The 17,365-nt window shown below is 54.1% G+C and overlaps 7 protein-coding genes across 7 annotated transcripts; 5 read left to right on the top strand and 2 right to left on the bottom strand.

Annotated features, from left to right (window-relative positions):
* Positions 1-69: 69 nt before the first annotated feature.
* On the top strand, positions 70-1,602 carry J3D65DRAFT_220617 (serine-threonine protein kinase 19-domain-containing protein). Its single transcript, XM_066794584.1, has one exon. The coding sequence runs from the start codon at positions 109-111 to the stop codon at positions 1,312-1,314; it is 1,206 nt and encodes a 401-aa protein (XP_066658855.1). The 5' UTR covers positions 70-108; the 3' UTR covers positions 1,315-1,602.
* A 551-nt stretch (positions 1,603-2,153) lies between these two features.
* Positions 2,154-3,111, top strand: J3D65DRAFT_220608 (uncharacterized protein). The gene is made up of 3 exons (XM_066794583.1): positions 2,154-2,409; positions 2,539-2,668; positions 2,724-3,111. The coding sequence occupies exons 1-3, from the start codon at positions 2,329-2,331 to the stop codon at positions 3,014-3,016; spliced, it is 504 nt and encodes a 167-aa protein (XP_066658854.1). The 5' UTR covers positions 2,154-2,328; the 3' UTR covers positions 3,017-3,111.
* A 548-nt stretch (positions 3,112-3,659) lies between these two features.
* J3D65DRAFT_664923 (60S ribosomal protein eL38) lies at positions 3,660-4,257 on the top strand (the record flags this gene model as incomplete). The annotated part of the gene is made up of 3 exons (XM_066802799.1): positions 3,660-3,723; positions 4,030-4,158; positions 4,217-4,257. 3 exons carry the CDS (start codon positions 3,660-3,662, stop codon positions 4,255-4,257), a joined length of 234 nt encoding a protein of 77 aa, XP_066658853.1.
* A 1,138-nt stretch (positions 4,258-5,395) lies between these two features.
* J3D65DRAFT_644283 (glycoside hydrolase) lies at positions 5,396-7,723 on the top strand (the record flags this gene model as incomplete). The annotated part of the gene is made up of 2 exons (XM_066802144.1): positions 5,396-6,131; positions 6,192-7,723. The coding sequence occupies 2 exons, from the start codon at positions 5,396-5,398 to the stop codon at positions 7,721-7,723; spliced, it is 2,268 nt and encodes a 755-aa protein (XP_066658852.1).
* A 1,483-nt stretch (positions 7,724-9,206) lies between these two features.
* J3D65DRAFT_220487 (uncharacterized protein) lies at positions 9,207-10,397 on the bottom strand. The gene is made up of 3 exons (XM_066794581.1): positions 10,164-10,397; positions 9,601-10,104; positions 9,207-9,549 (listed from the first exon to the last, which is right to left on the bottom strand). Exons 1-3 carry the CDS (start codon positions 10,234-10,236, stop codon positions 9,401-9,403), a joined length of 726 nt encoding a protein of 241 aa, XP_066658851.1. The 5' UTR covers positions 10,237-10,397; the 3' UTR covers positions 9,207-9,400.
* A 1,613-nt stretch (positions 10,398-12,010) lies between these two features.
* On the top strand, positions 12,011-14,100 carry J3D65DRAFT_220504 (glycosyl transferase family 90-domain-containing protein). Its single transcript, XM_066794582.1, has 2 exons — positions 12,011-12,528; positions 12,580-14,100. Exons 1-2 carry the CDS (start codon positions 12,121-12,123, stop codon positions 13,696-13,698), a joined length of 1,527 nt encoding a protein of 508 aa, XP_066658850.1. The 5' UTR covers positions 12,011-12,120; the 3' UTR covers positions 13,699-14,100.
* Positions 14,101-15,143: 1,043 nt separating this feature from the next.
* Positions 15,144-16,066, bottom strand: J3D65DRAFT_220479 (uncharacterized protein). Its single transcript, XM_066794580.1, has one exon. The coding sequence runs from the start codon at positions 15,730-15,732 to the stop codon at positions 15,331-15,333; it is 402 nt and encodes a 133-aa protein (XP_066658849.1). The 5' UTR covers positions 15,733-16,066; the 3' UTR covers positions 15,144-15,330.
* Between the last annotated feature and the right edge of the window lie 1,299 nt (positions 16,067-17,365).

Below are 17,365 nucleotides of genomic sequence, written 5' to 3'. Positions count from 1 at the left end.
CCCCAGCCACAGCTGAGTCAGGCCCTTTCGTCGACCTGCACCGCATGTACTGCACTGCTGTGGCAACAACCGTCTCCATTCCTCCCCTTCACCTCTTTCGACATCGCCATGTCCTCTTTTCAGACTACGCCTGCCAAATCGTCCCGCGTGGCCAAGCCCGCCCAACGAAAGAAGCATTCTCTATTCCGCCGAAACAACGCTTCTCCATTGTCCAAGCCCACCAAGGACACGCCCCGCCGCAAGACCAGCGCCGCAGCCGATGATGACGCCTTGGATGAGCCGTTGGATGACACAGGCATGGCCGCTTCTTTGGCCATAGACCTAGAGCTGCGCGATGTCCCTCAGTTCGTGAAAAACATTCAAAGCAGAATGTTCTCTGCCGTGCCAGAGCGCGCATCGGGCATGAACGGCCAGCGCACCGCTGAAGTATTGAACTTCCGCATCCGTTTGCCGCCTGTCGCTTCGGTCGCGCACGTCCACGCCCTCAGCAGATCGCCCACCGTCACCGAGCGGGAGATCGCCGAGTTGGTGCGAAAGGCTGTCATACGCAGGGTGCTTGTTCCTGGGCTTGGGTCTGGTGGTGCCGCTGTTGGCGAAGGTTTGGTCCTAATGTCGGATTGGGAGCGCATAGTGCGCAACCATCCAGACTTGGACGACGAGCTCAAGGAAAAGTATATCGCTTTGCTCCATGAACATCCAACGTCGCTCGCCATCTCTGCCGCTCTGTTGAGCAAACAGGAGGCTGCGGCTTTGTTGAACGCTGGCCTTCTCACCTCGGCGAATACTGCTGTCCAGGCAGGCCTGTTCTCTCGACCAGACCCAGCAGTTCTGAACGCCTCCATGTCCGTCATCGAATCTAGCAGCAAAGCAGCGTCTGGCTCTGTGGAAGCTGTTGGCGGCTCTGGCACGTATGCTGCTGGGGGTGGAAGTGGCGGAGGGGTTATGACGCAACTCAAGGTCAAGGCCAAGGACAGCTCTTACAGTTTTTCGGTTCCCTCCATGGGCCCTTACTTGAAACTACTCACCGCTGCGCGTGCCCATCTCCTCCACATCCTAAACAAAACGTCAAAGTATCGAGAGGCCCCCATGTCACACCTCAAAGAACGATGGGACGGCGGGGTCGCTGGCGAAGATATAGCCACACAAGCACGCAAAGCAAGAGGTGACTTTGCTGGCATCTTGCCTGGGCGAACAAAAAAGTGGAGAACTTTCTACGGCCTTAATTTCGAATGGGTGCTCGAAGAGTGCGCTGGTAGCGGACTTGTAGAATTGTTCCAAACACGCAGCGTCGGGGTCGGAGTCAGGGCCACTTGATCCGCAACTTTGAAAACTCCTTGATTTGTCCACTCCAAAAACGAGACCGAAGATTCAGTTCAGTGGCTTTGCCATCTTCCCTCGCATCGAATTCACAGCAGCGCGGAAGTTTGCGTTGATCATGACTAGCGCTGTTGTCATTCGACATTCGCGTTGGTCAAGACTTGAGCTCTTCGAAGACTGATAACCCACGGTTCACAATCGATGATTTCTGAAGTCACATCTAGTTTTCCCCGCCTGATCCCAGTCGTTCATGGCATTCCACCTGTGTTTCATTCGGATCCTCCAGGCTTGGACGCGAGTTCTTATCTACTGGATGAGCGTTGTGCTCGGACACTCGACAACCAGCTATCCGGAAGGCGTGCTTGGTAATTGGGCAAGGGCAAAAGACACATCTACAAGATGACAAAGAAGAAGACGACGCGCGCTACGTGCGCGAATGAGCGCAGACGCCAAAGACCCTTGGCAAAGCCGGTACGAGAAAGCAAGGCTTGGGCGGGAGAAGCGGATGTCCCGGCCGGGTTGACGAGAGCTTAAACACACGTGCCTGACGTCGGACTTGGAGGAAGAGCGGGATGCAAACACAGGCATTCCCCTATGATCGAAACCCCGCACTGCCGACCGAGCGTGTTCTCTTCTTTTTTGAAGCACACCCCACGGCATTTGGACGATCTGCTTCCGACCGGTTTGCGATTGTTGTCATCGGTGTTCGGCCTCAGGCATCTCAACCAACCAATGAGCTGGACAGGGGGCATGCTTCAAAGGTATTGCTCCAATAATCATCTGGTACACGAGCAAGGCCCCCTGTAGCTACGATGCTTGTTTTGTTTAAGCGCACAAGGTCAGAAGCTCTCTAACGCATATATTAGTATGGCGTCTCCCCCGCGGTGAAGGCTGAGTTGTACAGGGCCAAGGAGTTTTTCAATCTGTTGTCTAGCCGTCGTGGTACCCCAAGAACTCAGCCAGCGCGCGTCCACAAACTCGTTGTTATAACGGTACAACCAAGTCATCAACATGCTTCTCTCAGTGGCGATCCTGGTGTTTGGATATATAAGTGTAGCCGCAGCACAAACTCAGCTCTTACCTGTGTGCGCTGTAAGTGAAGACCTGATGCGGTTTTCGAGATTTCCCGTACAACTTTCAATGTCTTCGGGACCTGAGTTATCCTTGTTTTGTTTTTGAGGAATTCGTCTCGATCTTCACTGCGTCGCTAACATATTCCAGCAATCTTGCGTGGGAAACGACTTTGGTGGTTGTCAGACGCTCGATGTTGCTTGCATTTGCGGCAACAAGCCATTGATAGCCGGACTTGCATGTTGTGTTTCGCAAAGATGCAATCTGGACGATCAGACTAGTAAGTCCCAGACGCTTAAGAAGGAAACCACTCCATACTGACTTGACCCTTGTAGATGTCATCGACTTCGCCAATCGACTTTGCAGACCTCGAGGTGTAAATGATCTTCCCACGACTGCTACTTGTCCATCCTCCACCTCCTCGGTCCCGACCTCCACGGCTCCCCCGTCATCAGCTGCACCTACCGGCGCAGCACCCACCGGAAACGCAACCACTCCAGGTACTCCTACAACTCCAGGGGCTACTGGTGCTTCTCCTTCTCCCACTGCTGCTGCAATGCCGATTTGTCCGGGCAGTTATGCTGGAGTCGGCCTCAGTTTCGCGCTTGCAGGACTGCTGGCTCTTTAAGGTTCCGGCGGGGCTCTCCTCGAAAGGGTTGCGTCTTTGGCACTGAGAAAAATCCGCGGTCTTCCATCAGTGGGGTCAAAACTCTGCCAAAGTGAAGAAGAACTGGATGTCTGCGCACAATCGTCATTCTCTCAGCTCTTCTACAGCGGGACATTTCAATACACTTGTCCAACATTATCTTGAATTCTGATGTGGAGATCCAACATGTTTTCCAGCTCCAAGTCCTGTAGGTTACGACATTTACTAGATATTAAATCGACTTTCCAAGACTTGACAAGCTTGTCGCTACCGAAAACCAGTGTACCCGTGAACTTGGACATGGAACAGAGGGGTCAAATAGTAAAGACAGGGATTTGATGGATCAAACCTGCAAATGAACCACAATCCATCATACACCATCTTTAAAATTCATAGATTGACAGTCTTGAGCTTCAGAGACAAAGAATTCAGATTCATGGGGACGTCGAGATCTCGCACGTGACTGCCTCTTCCCGGTCGAGGTCGACAGACGTGACGCTCGGACGTGCTAAGCGAGGCAATCGCCGGGCAACACCACGCACCGAAAATATTGGAGCAATCCGTGACGACGACAACATCTCAACCCGACATCACCGTTCCGTCCCTAATCACCAATCCGCCCACCATGCCTTCTGAGGTCTCCGACATCAAGCAGTTCATCGAGATCTGCCGCCGCAAGGACGCTTCCTGTACGTTTTCACTCTCCAACCGACCTCGAGTCTAGATCGCGTCGGCAACACCTGGCAAACTGGGTTGGAATGGGCGCAGCTTTGGGTGCAATACCCGTGAAAGACATCGTTGGAGCAGGATTGGGGAAAGAAACGAGGTCGGATACTGTCCGGTGGTGGGACAAGAGATTGACTTCTGGAGAGCGCTCGGATGTCCCGCATGAATGGAAATCGGCTGCTGCGCCCAATTCGATATCAGAGGAGCCGATGGACCTGCCACGAAGCATCGAGTGGATGTATGGAGCAGTGCGCTAACACACGACACAGCGGCCAGGATCAAGAAGAACAAGAAGAGCCAGCAGATCAAGTTCAAGGTCCGCTGCCACCGTTACCTCTACACCCTCGTCCTCAAGGACTCGGACAAGGCCGAGAAGCTGAAGCAGTCGCTTCCCCCGGGTACGTCTATGCCAAATCAAATACCAACCCCCGGTCATCTTCTAACAGGCGGTTCCAGGACTTACCATCACGGACGTCCCCAGCGGCAAGAAGGCATAAATGCCCACACAAAAATGAGTGTTGGGTGGAATTGATGGCGGAAGCGCCACGATGACGGGCTACGGAACGCGGGGTTTTCCTTTGTGGCATAAATCACGGAGCTAGAAAAAAGCTTCCCGGCGTCATCAATGGGATTGTCTTTCACGGTTCAAAAGCCAATTCATGACGCCAAAATTCTCCAAATATCCTTCGCCCAGCTGCAACGGGTGCTTTCAGCTACTGTGGATACGAAGTGTTACGATTGCCATTACCATTACTCCAGTTCCTCTTCTCGACTTAGACCGGCCAACTGGGCGTCAGACAGGCTGTGGAAACAACTTTCCCGCTCGGAAAACACGTTGACCGCATGAAATGCGAACGTCAGTCATCGTGTCACTTGTTTCTTCCGGAGGCGGAATAATTGAGAACCAGAATTTCGAGTCGGGCAATTCTGAGCGATGTTGGGGTGGTGGACCAAGGACGCCGAACAGGTTTGACGGTCATGAATGCCATTGCCGGAGTATGATGAGGAAGGTATTTTGAGAGTTGTAATAGACACCAAGCTTGATGCGCAACAATGCACCCCCGAAGAAAGTGTTTTGCCAGGGGGTTTCATGTCAGGGGTTAGTTTGACGACTCGGCCGTGATCGTAAAGCATCCAACAATAGCACTTTGCTTCAAGGACTGCGTTTCGTCGAAGAGCACGAATGTTTTAAAGTCGTGCACTTTATCGGGGGAAAGCTTCCATGCCAATGCTGCGATGCAACATCCGTCATGATATCATTGCCGCCGTTCCTGTCCAACGCGCTGGTCAGAAACTTGATTGGTACTAAGCTCTTGAAATTGCTTCTTGGTCAACTTGGCCCTTGGTTAACTTCTTTCTCGGGCGCGTCGCGTTCAATTGCTCCTGTTCTGTCTACAACACGCTGCAACCGAGGATGCAGAGAACAGGCGCAGCCGCTACGGTACAAGGGAGAGAAGGGCCAGCTGGCATGCCTGCTTTCCTCCGCCAATCACCGCCGACCCCCGACCAAGGCCATTTCCACCACCACAGTCGCGGCCCTTTCCTTCTTCAATGCATATATTTTAACAGACCTCCTGTCACTCGTTGCCCCTTGGCTTACCATCTCCGTAACCGCCGCCATCCCGTCGGTGGTCCATGAATATAAACCGGGACCCGTTCAACCTCCGACCCTCCATCGCCCCGAAGAACGCCTTCTCCCTACTGCAGCAGCAGGCCACGCGCACTGCGACCCAGTATTCGCGGCAGATAGTCGAGACGGGCCAGCAGGCTCTCGACAGCGGCAAGCAGGCCATCGAGAGCAGCAAAAAGGCCATCGAGTCAAGCGAGCAGTGGCAGTCGCTGCAGCAATCCACCACCGACGCCATGTCGTTTACCGTGCCGCGCAACTTGCCCAACTTCGAGCAGCCCCAGCGCACATACGAAGATGCCGTCTGGGCTAGTTCAGGTCGCTCGCGCTTTGGTGCCGCGGGCAATGGAAGCGCGAGTGGAAACGCAACTGGCGGTGCCTATGCTGCTGCCGCCGCGGCAGGCTCGTCAGTGTCCGATAGCCTCGGAGGCATGATGGGGAAAGGAAAGGGACTGCCAATGTACAAGGACAAGCCATACAACTATGCGGCGTCGGGGAGGCGAGGATGGTTTGGAAGAAAAAGGGCATGGATAATAATCGCCTTTGGCATCTTCACCATGGTGTACTGGCTGGGCCTCTTTTCCGGTTCGGACAGGAGCAGGTCGGATGTCAAGACGGGACAGACTGTGTTGACAAACATGCTCTCATCCAAACCACCGGCCGTAGTAGACTGGTCAGAACGGAGAGAAAGAGTACGCGATGCGTTCAAGATCAGTTGGGAGGCTTACGAGAAGTACGGCTGGGGTACGTAGGAATCCCCCATGCGACATAAGCCACGGGCGACTTGCAATTAACACAGTCCAGGCTATGACGAATTCCACCCCAAGTCGAAAAAGGGCCGCCAGATGGTTCCAGGGGGCATGGGCTGGATCATCGTTGACGCTCTCGACACGCTAATTCTCATGAACTTGACAACCCAGCTGGCACACGCCCGCGAGTGGGTTTCACTCACTTTGGACTACGACAAAGATCACGAGGTGAACACTTTTGAGACGACCATTCGCATGCTGGGAGGTTTGCTCTCGGCGCACTATCTGTCAAGCGAATTCCCTCATTACGCTCCCATTACCATTCCCGAAGGATCTGGAGCCGAAGATCTCTATCTCGAAAAGGCCATTGACCTTGCCGACCGATTGCTCGGCGCTTACGAGTCTAATACCGGCGTACCATATGCCAGTGTCAACTTGAAGTCCAGAAAAGGCATCAAGTCTCACGCCGATGCAGGAGCGTCGTCCACGGCCGAAGCAACCAGTCTCCAGCTGGAAATGAAATATGTTGCCAAGCTGACTGGAGAGACGCACTATTGGGAGAAGGCTGAGAACATTATGAAGGCCATCGATGACGCCGGTGCAGAGGATGGCCTTGTTCCCATCTTCTTCCAACCCGACACTGGCCGATTCCAGGGTTCCAACATTCGCCTGGGCAGTCGTGGGGACTCGTACTACGAGTACCTGATCAAGCAATACCTGCAGACCCGAAAGGAAGAGCCCGTCTACCACGAAATGTGGGAAGAGTCGATGGGCGGCATCCGCAGAAACCTCCTAACTTACTCCTACCCTTCCAACTTGACCGTCCTGGCCGAAAGGCCAAGCGGTCTCCTTGGCGAGCTTTCTCCAAAAATGGACCACTTGGTCTGCTTCATGCCGGGCACCATTGCTCTGGCCGTAACAGGCGGCAAGACTCTTGCGGAAGCGCGGCAATCGCCTACCTGGTCGCAAAAGGATGAGGACGACATGGAGCTCGCGCGCGAGCTTACCAAGACTTGCTGGGGCATGTACAAAGTGACGGCGACGGGGCTCGCGCCCGAAATCGCCTACTTCCACATCTGGGACCCGCCTCGCAACCCCGTGTCCTGGAAGGACACTGTTCCCGCGCCGACCGCCGACCTCAGCGACGACCCGGATGCGTCGTGGCGGAGCGACTACGATATCAAGCCGGCGGACCGACACAATCTGCAGCGGCCCGAGACGGTCGAGTCTCTCTTCTACATGTGGCGCGTTACGCGCGACGACATGTACCGCGAGTGGGGATGGCAGATGTTCGAGGCATTCGTGCGGCACACGCTGCTGGACTCGTCAGAGGGCGAGGACAGCGGCGAGGGCTTCACGTCGCTCGACGACGTGACGACGGTGCCGCCGCGCATGCGCGACAACATGGAGAGCTTCTGGCTCGCCGAGACGCTCAAGTACTTTTACCTGCTGTTTGGGCCCGATGACGTTCTCCCGCTCGAGGACATGGTGCTCAACACCGAGGCCCACCCGCTGCCGCGCTTTGAGATGGGCAAGCTGTTTCACACCGGCTGGAAGAGGAAGAAGGCGAAGGCGGACGGCCAGTGAAGATTGGCCGAAGTGAGACATGACGTGGGGTGAGGACGGTAGCGTACTGCCAAACGGCACGGCTCTCTGGATCTCGCGTCCTGTCTCGTCTGTTCTTTCGGTGTCTCTAGCCGAGGGTTTCTGAGCAGCCTGTTCCGGAATGTCGGCGAGAAATCGCAAAGACAAAAGAGGTATTCTGTGCTGTGGCGTTTGGGAGCTGCGTAGCTAAGTAGCTGGGCGGGGCTTGTTCGCTGTTGCTTCGTGGGTGGGATAATGCTTTCCTTTTCCTTTCTTTTGAGAAATGTGGACGAGTTGATCCTGTACTGTACGTTGGAGCGAGCAAGCAAGTGCAGTAAAGTATGGTAGAGTGAATAGAGGCTTAAGTTTTGACATTTAGTTTTGACATTTTCCTGTCCATCATCTTTGCCGTGCCATGATGGAGTCAATGTTTCCTGCGTGCCTTTGGTGCTCGTTTGCCGTCTCCTTTCTTGGCATTTCCTCTCCTATCCCTTGTCACCGTCACATCTCTCCCCTCAGCCCGACAAGAAAAGAAAATTAGGATGCAGCACAAGCTGGATCAGATTGACGTGGGATTGAGCAGACGGAAGATGTCAAGCCCTTGGACGTGGTTGGCATTTTGCTTCTTCAGTCACATCAACATGTACGGCGGCCGCGCGGGAGGCCAGTCGTGCCCTGTAGACAGCTCAGGTTTGTAGCTGGACAGCGGCACGGCGGCCCAGCTCGCTCAGCTCGTCCGGTGCATGATTGCTTGATTGCTTTTCTGGCCTTGGCGTTGCTTCGCCTTTTACTTTTTTTTTTTACCCTTCGTTCTTGTTTTTGCTTGGGCGGCTGCGCAGATGTCTCCAGAGAGGGGAGAGAGGTGTGTTGGTGTCAAGGAGGCTGGCGGGGGGGTTGGATGGCTGTGCATTTAGATCTTGTTCTTTTGCTTCGTCGGTACCGGTACAAGTAAATACAGCACAGGTGAAATGACAGCGCAGTGTTGCGCGGTTGAGTCTCCGACGGCCAGTGACCACCTACCTACCTGCAGCGACCACCCAGCTACAGCGGGAAAACGGCCATATCAGTCAGCCAGCTCATGACGACATTTGGCACCCCATCGCGGGCGGGCATAGCCTCGCGCACACACAAGGTTGAAAACGCGTGTAGTAGAAAGAGTTAGACGTGCATACGACACGGAAAGATCAGCCCTTTGCAATTCGAAAGGCTGGTCAGTGCCGTCGTATAAATTGGGCGAATCACAGCGCGGCGACATTGAGCATTTACCCGAGCTATGTGCATCCGTTTTCCGATTACGAAAAAAGAGTTGTGTGTCCGCATGCACTGTTGCCTTGCTCTCACATACCGGGACATGTAGAAAGCGGTGGGTACAGGGTCCAGACTTGACTCGCGGGCACGGGACGCGCAACAGCTGAGCAGCTGGAATAGTTGCGCGTTGTTGTGGACAAAGACGCGCGTCAGGGCGTGCAGGAGCGATGTCTTTTGCTGCGTCTTGGCAGCAGTATCATCTGGGAATTGAAACGATTTTTTCATTGATACATGCGGGTTGCAATTCCTTTCTTTTATGTTCTCATGTTGGCTCGTGGTAATCATGTGCTCTCGTACAACAACAATAGGTTCATGTCCGCTACAATTTGTGGTCGTCGCCCCGAGGCCGAGCATGTCATCTCGCATGTGCAATTAGTGGTCGTCGCGCTCAAGCCATTTGGCAGAGGCCTTGTAGATCTCGTCAAACGACTTGTCCACAGCCACGATGTTATCGTAGGCATCCTGCCCGGTGCGCTTGGCGTACTCCAAAAAGGAGACGAGAACAAAGTCGGCGTAAGAAACTAAGCGCGTCAGCTATCAAGAGGGATGGCGGTGATGCGGAGAGTACTGACCCTCGTTGCCCAGGAAAAAGGGGCCACTCTGCTGGTTCAACAGGGCGGCCATCTTCTGCAACGGCTCCTTGGCCGCCTCCCAGGCAGGGGCGCCGCCCTTTTCCTTCTCGAGCTGCGACAGAGGCATCCCAAAGCGCACCTTACGCGTGTCCTCGAAGTAGGTCGCGCTAACGTCGGCGAGCAACACGCGTGGCGTGCGCGGCATGAATACGCCCACAAGCGCGCCCATGATCTGAGGCATCAGCTCTTGGACTCTGGGCAAGACGTCCGAGTCGATGTGCAGCGAAGGCTCGGGCTGCAGCTTCTCCAACTCGACAATGATCTTTTGGCTGTCCATGATGTACGTTCCGTCCGGTAGGCGCACAGTTGGGATCGAATAGGGCACGGGGTTGCTAGATGGGTCGTTTGGCGGCACGCCAGCCGCCGACAGTGTGGGGGCAACATCCGGGTATTCCAGCCATTCGGTCTTGTAGTCGATGTTCTTGTAGTTGAGAGCCATGCGAGCTTGGATATTGTTCAGCTGATTGAATTGGTATCTGCTTGCGCTGGACACTGTGACTCACTCTTCCACGGGTTCAGAGACCAGCAGCTGCGGCGGCCTCTGCTAGGAAGGTCGTACAAGATGACGGGAGCCATGATTGAAGCAATTGGGAATTGTGAGAGACGACAGGCGTTGATTACGTGCGGAGTCGAATATATAGTGACCAGTGAGATACAAACCGCATGTTGTACAATGCCGTTGATGCCGCTCGCTGTGGTGTTGGTTGCTGACGAAACATGTGCTTACGGAGCGCCCCGCTTCCCCTCCTTCCCTCCCTCTTGCCCAAGCTAGCCTATGACGTCGCAGCCCGACGGCACTAGGTGGAATTGATAGGAGACGGGAAGCTCTAGAAGCCATCACGTGAAAAACAACAGACGTTACCACCTTAGTGCTGTTGACGTTTCGTAGCTCCGTAGATGGTGAGGCATGTGTCCAAGGCGCACGAAGTGTCGTCCATGAGTATTTTCAAAAACGTGCAGGGACATGGTCATGCTCGCAGCCCCCACCTTGGCTCGTGTTTCTCAACGTTCATGGTCAAGGGAGCGAGTCAGCTCCGTAGAAGGCCGTGGGAGCAGCGTTGGCATGTTTGCTAGCTCCCGCTGTTGGCTTAAGCAGTGGTGGCCTTGGACTTTTGGACTTGGTCAGAGTCTCGGCCAGCAACTCAACATTTGATCTGCGCGATAAACGTTGGGAGAAGGAGATGAAGATGGACGACAAGTCCGTGACGAGAAATGGAGGCAGATACAAGTACGATAAGGATGCTTGGCCAGAAAAAAGAGTATTTAGGTTTGCAAGTAACTGTACGTGTTGGAGAGGCCAAGAGACGGTGGAAAAAATCCCATTGGCACGGCACTTTTTTGCAGGCGCAGCCGTGCGGGATGAGTTGCCGAATCGAAGGAAACAGAACAAAGTCAACGTGGTGGTTGGGCTGAGCTTAACGGCATGGGTTCATCTCAGCCAGGAATGTATGGTGGAGGATCCCTTGATTTGCGCTACGCGAACCCGACGGGAGCAGGGTCTGCGACAGGCCATGGCACTGGTTCCTGGTCAAAGGCAGAGGTGTAGAGGAACAGCCTTGCACATATGGTGGGCCGTTTGGTTTCAATCAATCTCATCCATCAAGATGCGCCTCATTCCTCCGCATCCGGGGCGGCGATTGAAACCGCCCTTCTCAGTCGCCCTTGGTGTGCGAGGGTCTAGGCGGAAACAAGTCAAGGCTGATGTTTAGGTGTCGTAGCGATGGCAAGCCTAGGAGGATGATGGTCGGTCAGGATATACGATACAGGACAGTGTACAGTCGAGGGGGTCGAGATGGATGTAGGTCTTCGGAGCAAGTTGCGGACCGACGGGACTGCAACGACCGACGCGGTCAAAGTGTGATGTGTGCGACGGACGACGAAAACAGGAGGGCAATGTATGGACAACCCCGCAAAGACGGCCACCCACATCAGGCACAGATGGAGCCGTTGGCAGAAAGCGTCAGGGGGGCTGGCGCAGCAGATGATTAGATCGGTCGGGTTCATGTTGTACACACGGTACAGTACATGCGCAGGCAGGAGTAGTGGTCAAGTAGGGGCGCGCGCGGGCTTAGCCGTGAGGTGGGCGGGGCCCATTAAAGCTCGGGGCCTCCCTCACGCCCTCCGCCGTCCGCCGTCCACTGCTGTCTGCCCTGATGCCTCCCACGCCCACGGCCATTTTTTAGGCTCACCACAACATTTGCCTTTGCCCAAGACATGGAAAATGCCAGCCCGTCGCTGATGTGAGGCTGCCGCTGTCCATACCTACCCGCACCCGCTGGCCAGCAATCTCGTCGTCCCTGCCTCTCTCTCTCTCTCAAGTCCGCCATCCTCCCGCAAGCGCTGATAACCTCCGCTGCCGCCGCCGCTTCCTCCCACCCTCCCTTTCCACCGCGCCCTTCGCTGTCCGCCTCCGCCTCCACCTCCACGACACCACGCGCCCTCCCTTCCTCGCTCGCCATCATGGCTCTGCTCACCTACCAGCGCGCCGCTGGTCTCGCGGGCATCACCCTCTTCATCTTTCTTTTGTTGGGTTACACTACCTACAACACCCGTTCCGCAGACACGATACCCTTTTCTTACGAGAAACAACACTCCGCCCCCACGGTTTCGAATCCGCACTCGGGCGCCTCCTATTCTTCCTCCTACACCTCGCCCGGCTCGGCCGAGAATTGGCAGTTCGAGCCCGCAAGAGATGCTCACAACTATGGCCTCTCGCCTGAGCAGTGCGATGCTGCCTTCCCGGACATGTGGGCCGAGCTCGATCGCGCCGTCGCTCATCGCAAGAAAGTCGGCATCATCACTCCCGCCGACGTCAAAATTGGTTGGAAGATCGATGGCATCATCAGGGCCATGATTTATGACCGCCAGGTACGTCAACACCACGCTGTCGCCGCCACAATAGGCTAACGACACATCTAGCTCTTTATCCTCAACGCCAGAGGCGCCCGGCGCCGCGACTACCGACAGCGCACCATCGCCGTGTTGCAGTCCATCCAGCGCGCCATTTCCGCATATCCCGGTGAAATTCCCAACATCGAATTCTCATTTGTGGTGGATGACGGCGCATACTTTGCTGTTTATGAAAACAACACCTCTGCCACGACATGGGCCCTCACGCGCGAGCCTCACGACCAGAACCTCTGGCTCATGCCTGATTTTGGATTCTACAGCTGGGAAGGTCCCGCCGGCGAGTACACCGCACTTCTTCGGGCGATCGAGGAAGACGAGATTCCTTTCGACGAAAAGGACAAGCGCGCAATCTGGAGAGGCGCCAAGTCGCCGGCCGGGCCCGTCCAGGTTCGGACTGACTTGCTCAAGGTTTCCAAGGGCAAAAGCTGGGCCGACATCGAGGAAATCGAGTGGGGTGGTGATTCGGAGCCCAAGAACCTCGTTCCAATGTCCAAGCACTGTCGTTACATGTTCCCGGTCCACACCGAGGGTCACACGTATTCCGGCCGTCTCAAGTATCTCTTGAACTGTCACTCTTTGACAGTCATTCACAAGCTACACTGGGGGGAGAACTTCCACCACCTGCTCATTCCCTCTGGGCCGAACCAAAATTTCATCCAGGTCGAGCGCGACTTCTCAGATATGCACTGGAAGATGGAATACTACCTCCAACACCAGGACGAGGCCAGGCGCATCGCAGACAACAGCATCAAGACTTTCCGGGATCGCTACCTCACGCCGGCAGCTCAAGCATGTTACTGGCGCAAAATGTTCCAGGCTTGGAGGGAAGTCAGTTTTGAGCCATCGTACTACATGACACAAGAGGAATACGAGAAGGAGCAGGAGGAAGAGAAGCAAAAGGAGCGCGAGGCCAAGCTGAAAGAGTTGCAGGAGGAGGAGGCGGAAGCCGCCGGCAAGGAATTGGAGAAAGGCAAGGAGCGTGCCAAAGACGCAAAGACAAGGAGCGACGCCACGGGGACCAACACTGCGTTGCGGTCCTCGTCCGACAAGAAGATTCCTCGAGGAATGCCCTACGAGACATATCTCCTCCTTGAGTCGTATGAGGAAAGCCCCTGGTACGATAGTTGAACGGCCAATGCATTATAGCTGGACCGCCCTCCGATTCCTCTCATTACAACGTGGAAATCGCCACCAGCCCTTCATCTTCATCAGGAACTCCTGCAAAGCCACCGCCACCGCCCCCGCCATATACGGCGCCCCAGCCTACGCGCTGCTCTCACTTCATCTTTGGGGGCTCTATCATCAGCGCTCAAGAGTCCTGCGACGGCCCCACACCAGCAGGGTACGATTCACCTTAACCCACCCGCTGGCAACTACTCGCCCAACATGCTATCCATATACATATCTCTCGCGCCCCTGAGCGCACAGGATACGCTACCACACATTTTTTCTCTCTTCGGTGTTGAGGATGGGAAACTGCGAACAATGATCTTTTCTTGCACGAGTTTACCAAACGGCGGTTGGCGTTAATCACGCCCGCCTGGCGTTCATTGGCGTTTCATTCCCTTTTCTCGGCTCAGGCTCCTCGCCTATCCACTCGGATGGCTGCAGAGCCTAAGCGCTGTTTCGTGGGCTTGTCTCAGTAGCGATGCCGCTGTTGGGGTTTCTTTCGCTGTTCTACTGTCGTTTTGAGGAATCCATTGGATATCTTTCTGCTTTTCCTTGGAAAAGACCAGCTGTCTCAAGCAAGTGGCTGGCGGCGGTGTATGGTCTAGAAGCTAATCTCTGTCTGCTGTTTCTGTCTTTCGTTGCCGTCTGGCAAGGTAACCCCTTCGTCTCAGCCAGCCGGTCGGCTGGAGTCTTCTGTTTACGTCGCTGCTCTCTACCGTATGTGATTGTTGCTGCGTTGGGACCTGACACGCTTCCCAAGGCATGACGGGGCTACGATCAACGAGGGACAAATATAAAACGAGAAAAATTACCAATCAAATCTCTAAGATCAAAACGCGATCAACGTCGTGCACTTTTCGATTCGCCATTGCCTTCCCACAACGACGTCCAGCGGTGGCGGTCCTTTTTTCTGTGTTGCACAAGACGCCATCATTCCAGCCCTGACGCTGCGCACGCAAGTCGCGCAGCAATTTCTCTCCGACAGCACGCCATCCGCCCATCTTTCGCATCACCGCGTCCCTCGCTCCCATCCACGCAACTCCCATCCACGCAACTGGCCCGTCAACGTTCCGCTAAGCTTGGCGGGCTTGGCTGCTCGTCCAACCAACCGCGGAATCAACGCAAGGGCAAGTGGGTTCAGAGCAACAAATGCAACGTCCAAGAATAAGTATTGATCGGGACATACAGGCGCAACGACGTGTTGAGACGTGTTGAAAGCCACCGTCGCTCTCTGGGAGATGCAGTCTTGTCCTTCCGCTAACTGTTGAAGCTGGAGCGTTGATTCACCAAACATTTCCTCTCCATCTTGTCCCGTTCAGGCACGACATTGCGTCGGCCCTGCTTGTTGAAAGCTAGATTGACTGTCCATCAAACAGCCCCTCCCCATTTTGTTGCCCTCCAACCCATCCAGGCGCGATACCGTGTTGAAACTTGCTTGTTGGAAGCCACTGGCTGTGTGCTCGATGCACTCTTTTTCTTCCGTTGCTTGTTGAAAGCTAGAGTGATTGTCCGTCAACTGGAATTCCCTTCCGATCTTGTCCTTCACACAAGCTTCTTCTCCATCTCCCCAGCTCATGTGAACTGGCACTCCTAACGGCTGAAGCAACCGCCAACAGCCCCTTCGTATACTCCGAAGCAACCAGTCATGCAGACAGCTATCAGAGGTCCGAGCTCAATATTCACGCAGCAAGCAACGACACAAGCGGTCATTGCTGCAACCAAACCAATGACGCACTGGTCGCATAGATCGCGGTGAGGGGCGTCCCTGCAAGTCACTTCGTCGTAGTTTTTGGAGTGGGCGATTACTGAGGCATATCTTGACCTCTCAGTCGCTGGACAGACCAAGTACGGAGACTTATCACCCTTTGGCATCGAGGTTTTAGGGTCCGGTTCTTTGGCGGCGAGGGCAGAGGCAGACGAGGACATGGTAAGAGTGGACAGGACGAGCATGATGCTGAGGAGCATGCTGCTGCTTCTGATTGAGAGTCTCATTTTCTGTTTGCGCCTTTTAGTCCAATGTCCCGTTGTCCCAGACAATTGCTTACCGCGAAGATCTTTTGGCCAGTGTAACCCAAACGACTTTTTTCTTTGAACCAAGTGGAGCTTCTGTTTCGACGGCTTCAGATTTCAGAGGAAAAGTGGATGCAAAAACGCTCCACATTATAAGGACAGGCCCCCATAACACAACAGAGACGCAAGGCCAACAAAGGTTTTCATCTTTATCAAAGTTACTCTCTTGAGGTAGCAGCTTGGACGGACAGAATTTATGTCGAAAGCATAAGTGCAAAGAGCATGAGGAAATTCGCACTGCGTGACGTAACGATTGGTGAATAGCGTCTGCTAGTCCATAATACTGGCCCCCTCATCCAGTCCCATCCCATTAGAGTAATTCATCGCGACCAGCGTCCATGCAGAGTTCTTTGACTGAGATATCCTTCGTATAGTATAAAGAATGTTGGCGCTCTCTTAACCATAATGGATGCTATCAGGACCACGGGACTAGGATATCCTATTAGAATAATTAATTATAATAAGTATCTGTGTGGGGGTTTTTTAAACTAAGAAATCCTCCTCATGTAGCATAAATAATTGGGGCGCTCTCTCAACCATAATGGGCATTGTTAGGACTATAGGGCTAAGACATCCTATTAGAGTAATTTATCGCGACCAGCGTCTATATAGAGTTCTTTAACTGAGAAATCCTCCTCGTATAATATAAACAATGGTGGCGCTCTCTTAACCATAATAGACGTTATCAGGACTACGGGACTAAGACATCCCATTAGAGTAATTAATCGCGCCAGCGTCCATGCGGAGTTCTATGAATGAGAGATCCTCCTCGTATACCATAAAGAATGGTGGCGTTATGTCTTCTCGTCGACACGCCTAAACTGGTCGACGGATATAGCAGAGCACTCATGAGCTTCACTTTGCAGAAATATTCTCATGTTTTGTCGAGCCGCTGGAAGCTCCCCCTGCTTTTCCTTTCGCTGAGGTTTTTGATGCAGTTTCTCGCCGCTTGCCACCGCTGACAGCAGCACTCTGGCATCTTGGAGGTCTCACTCGTCAACGACGAGCGAGTAGGGTGGTGACGATGATGATGATGATGGTTTCTACTGGTCGGCTTCTTAGCACTGACCAAAGGTGCGACCGGATCTTCACAAGATTCCGATATTTCAATCCCTTTGGTTGCTCTCATGTCTATGTAATTGTCAGGGATATCTAGGTTCCTTGCGTTTGGTGCTTGTCTCCTTTCTTTTAAGCTTTTTCAAAAGCAAGTAACCATTGGATCCTGAGGGACCAGCCAGGGGGTATTCATCCGCTTTAGCAGACGACTGATAGGGAGCATTCAAGCGCCAGTCCGCAGAACCCGAGGACTGCGTGTACGACAATACTACGCCGACAACACCGGTTCGAGCCATGACACTCTGACTGGTAGATAGGCTGTTTGCAAATCTTCTGCTGTTATTCTCTTCTTCGGTAATCTGTGTGTCTACCCTGGATGACGCGCCTTAATCCCCGTCAATAGCAGTCAGAGGCAAAGCTAACATACAGTCTGGTCTAATCTCATACTTGCCAATTTCTCAGGGTAAGACCGTTATCCACGTCCATCAAGTCTTTCGTC

The sequence above is a fragment of the Phyllosticta citribraziliensis genome, assembly GCF_038025025.1.
Source record: "Phyllosticta citribraziliensis strain CPC 17464 chromosome Unknown J3D65scaffold_2, whole genome shotgun sequence".
In the NCBI taxonomy this organism is placed as follows: Eukaryota; Fungi; Ascomycota; class Dothideomycetes; order Botryosphaeriales; family Phyllostictaceae; genus Phyllosticta; species Phyllosticta citribraziliensis.
Note: the sequence above shows the minus strand (reverse complement) of the source record. Positions and strands in the feature narration are given on the sequence as shown.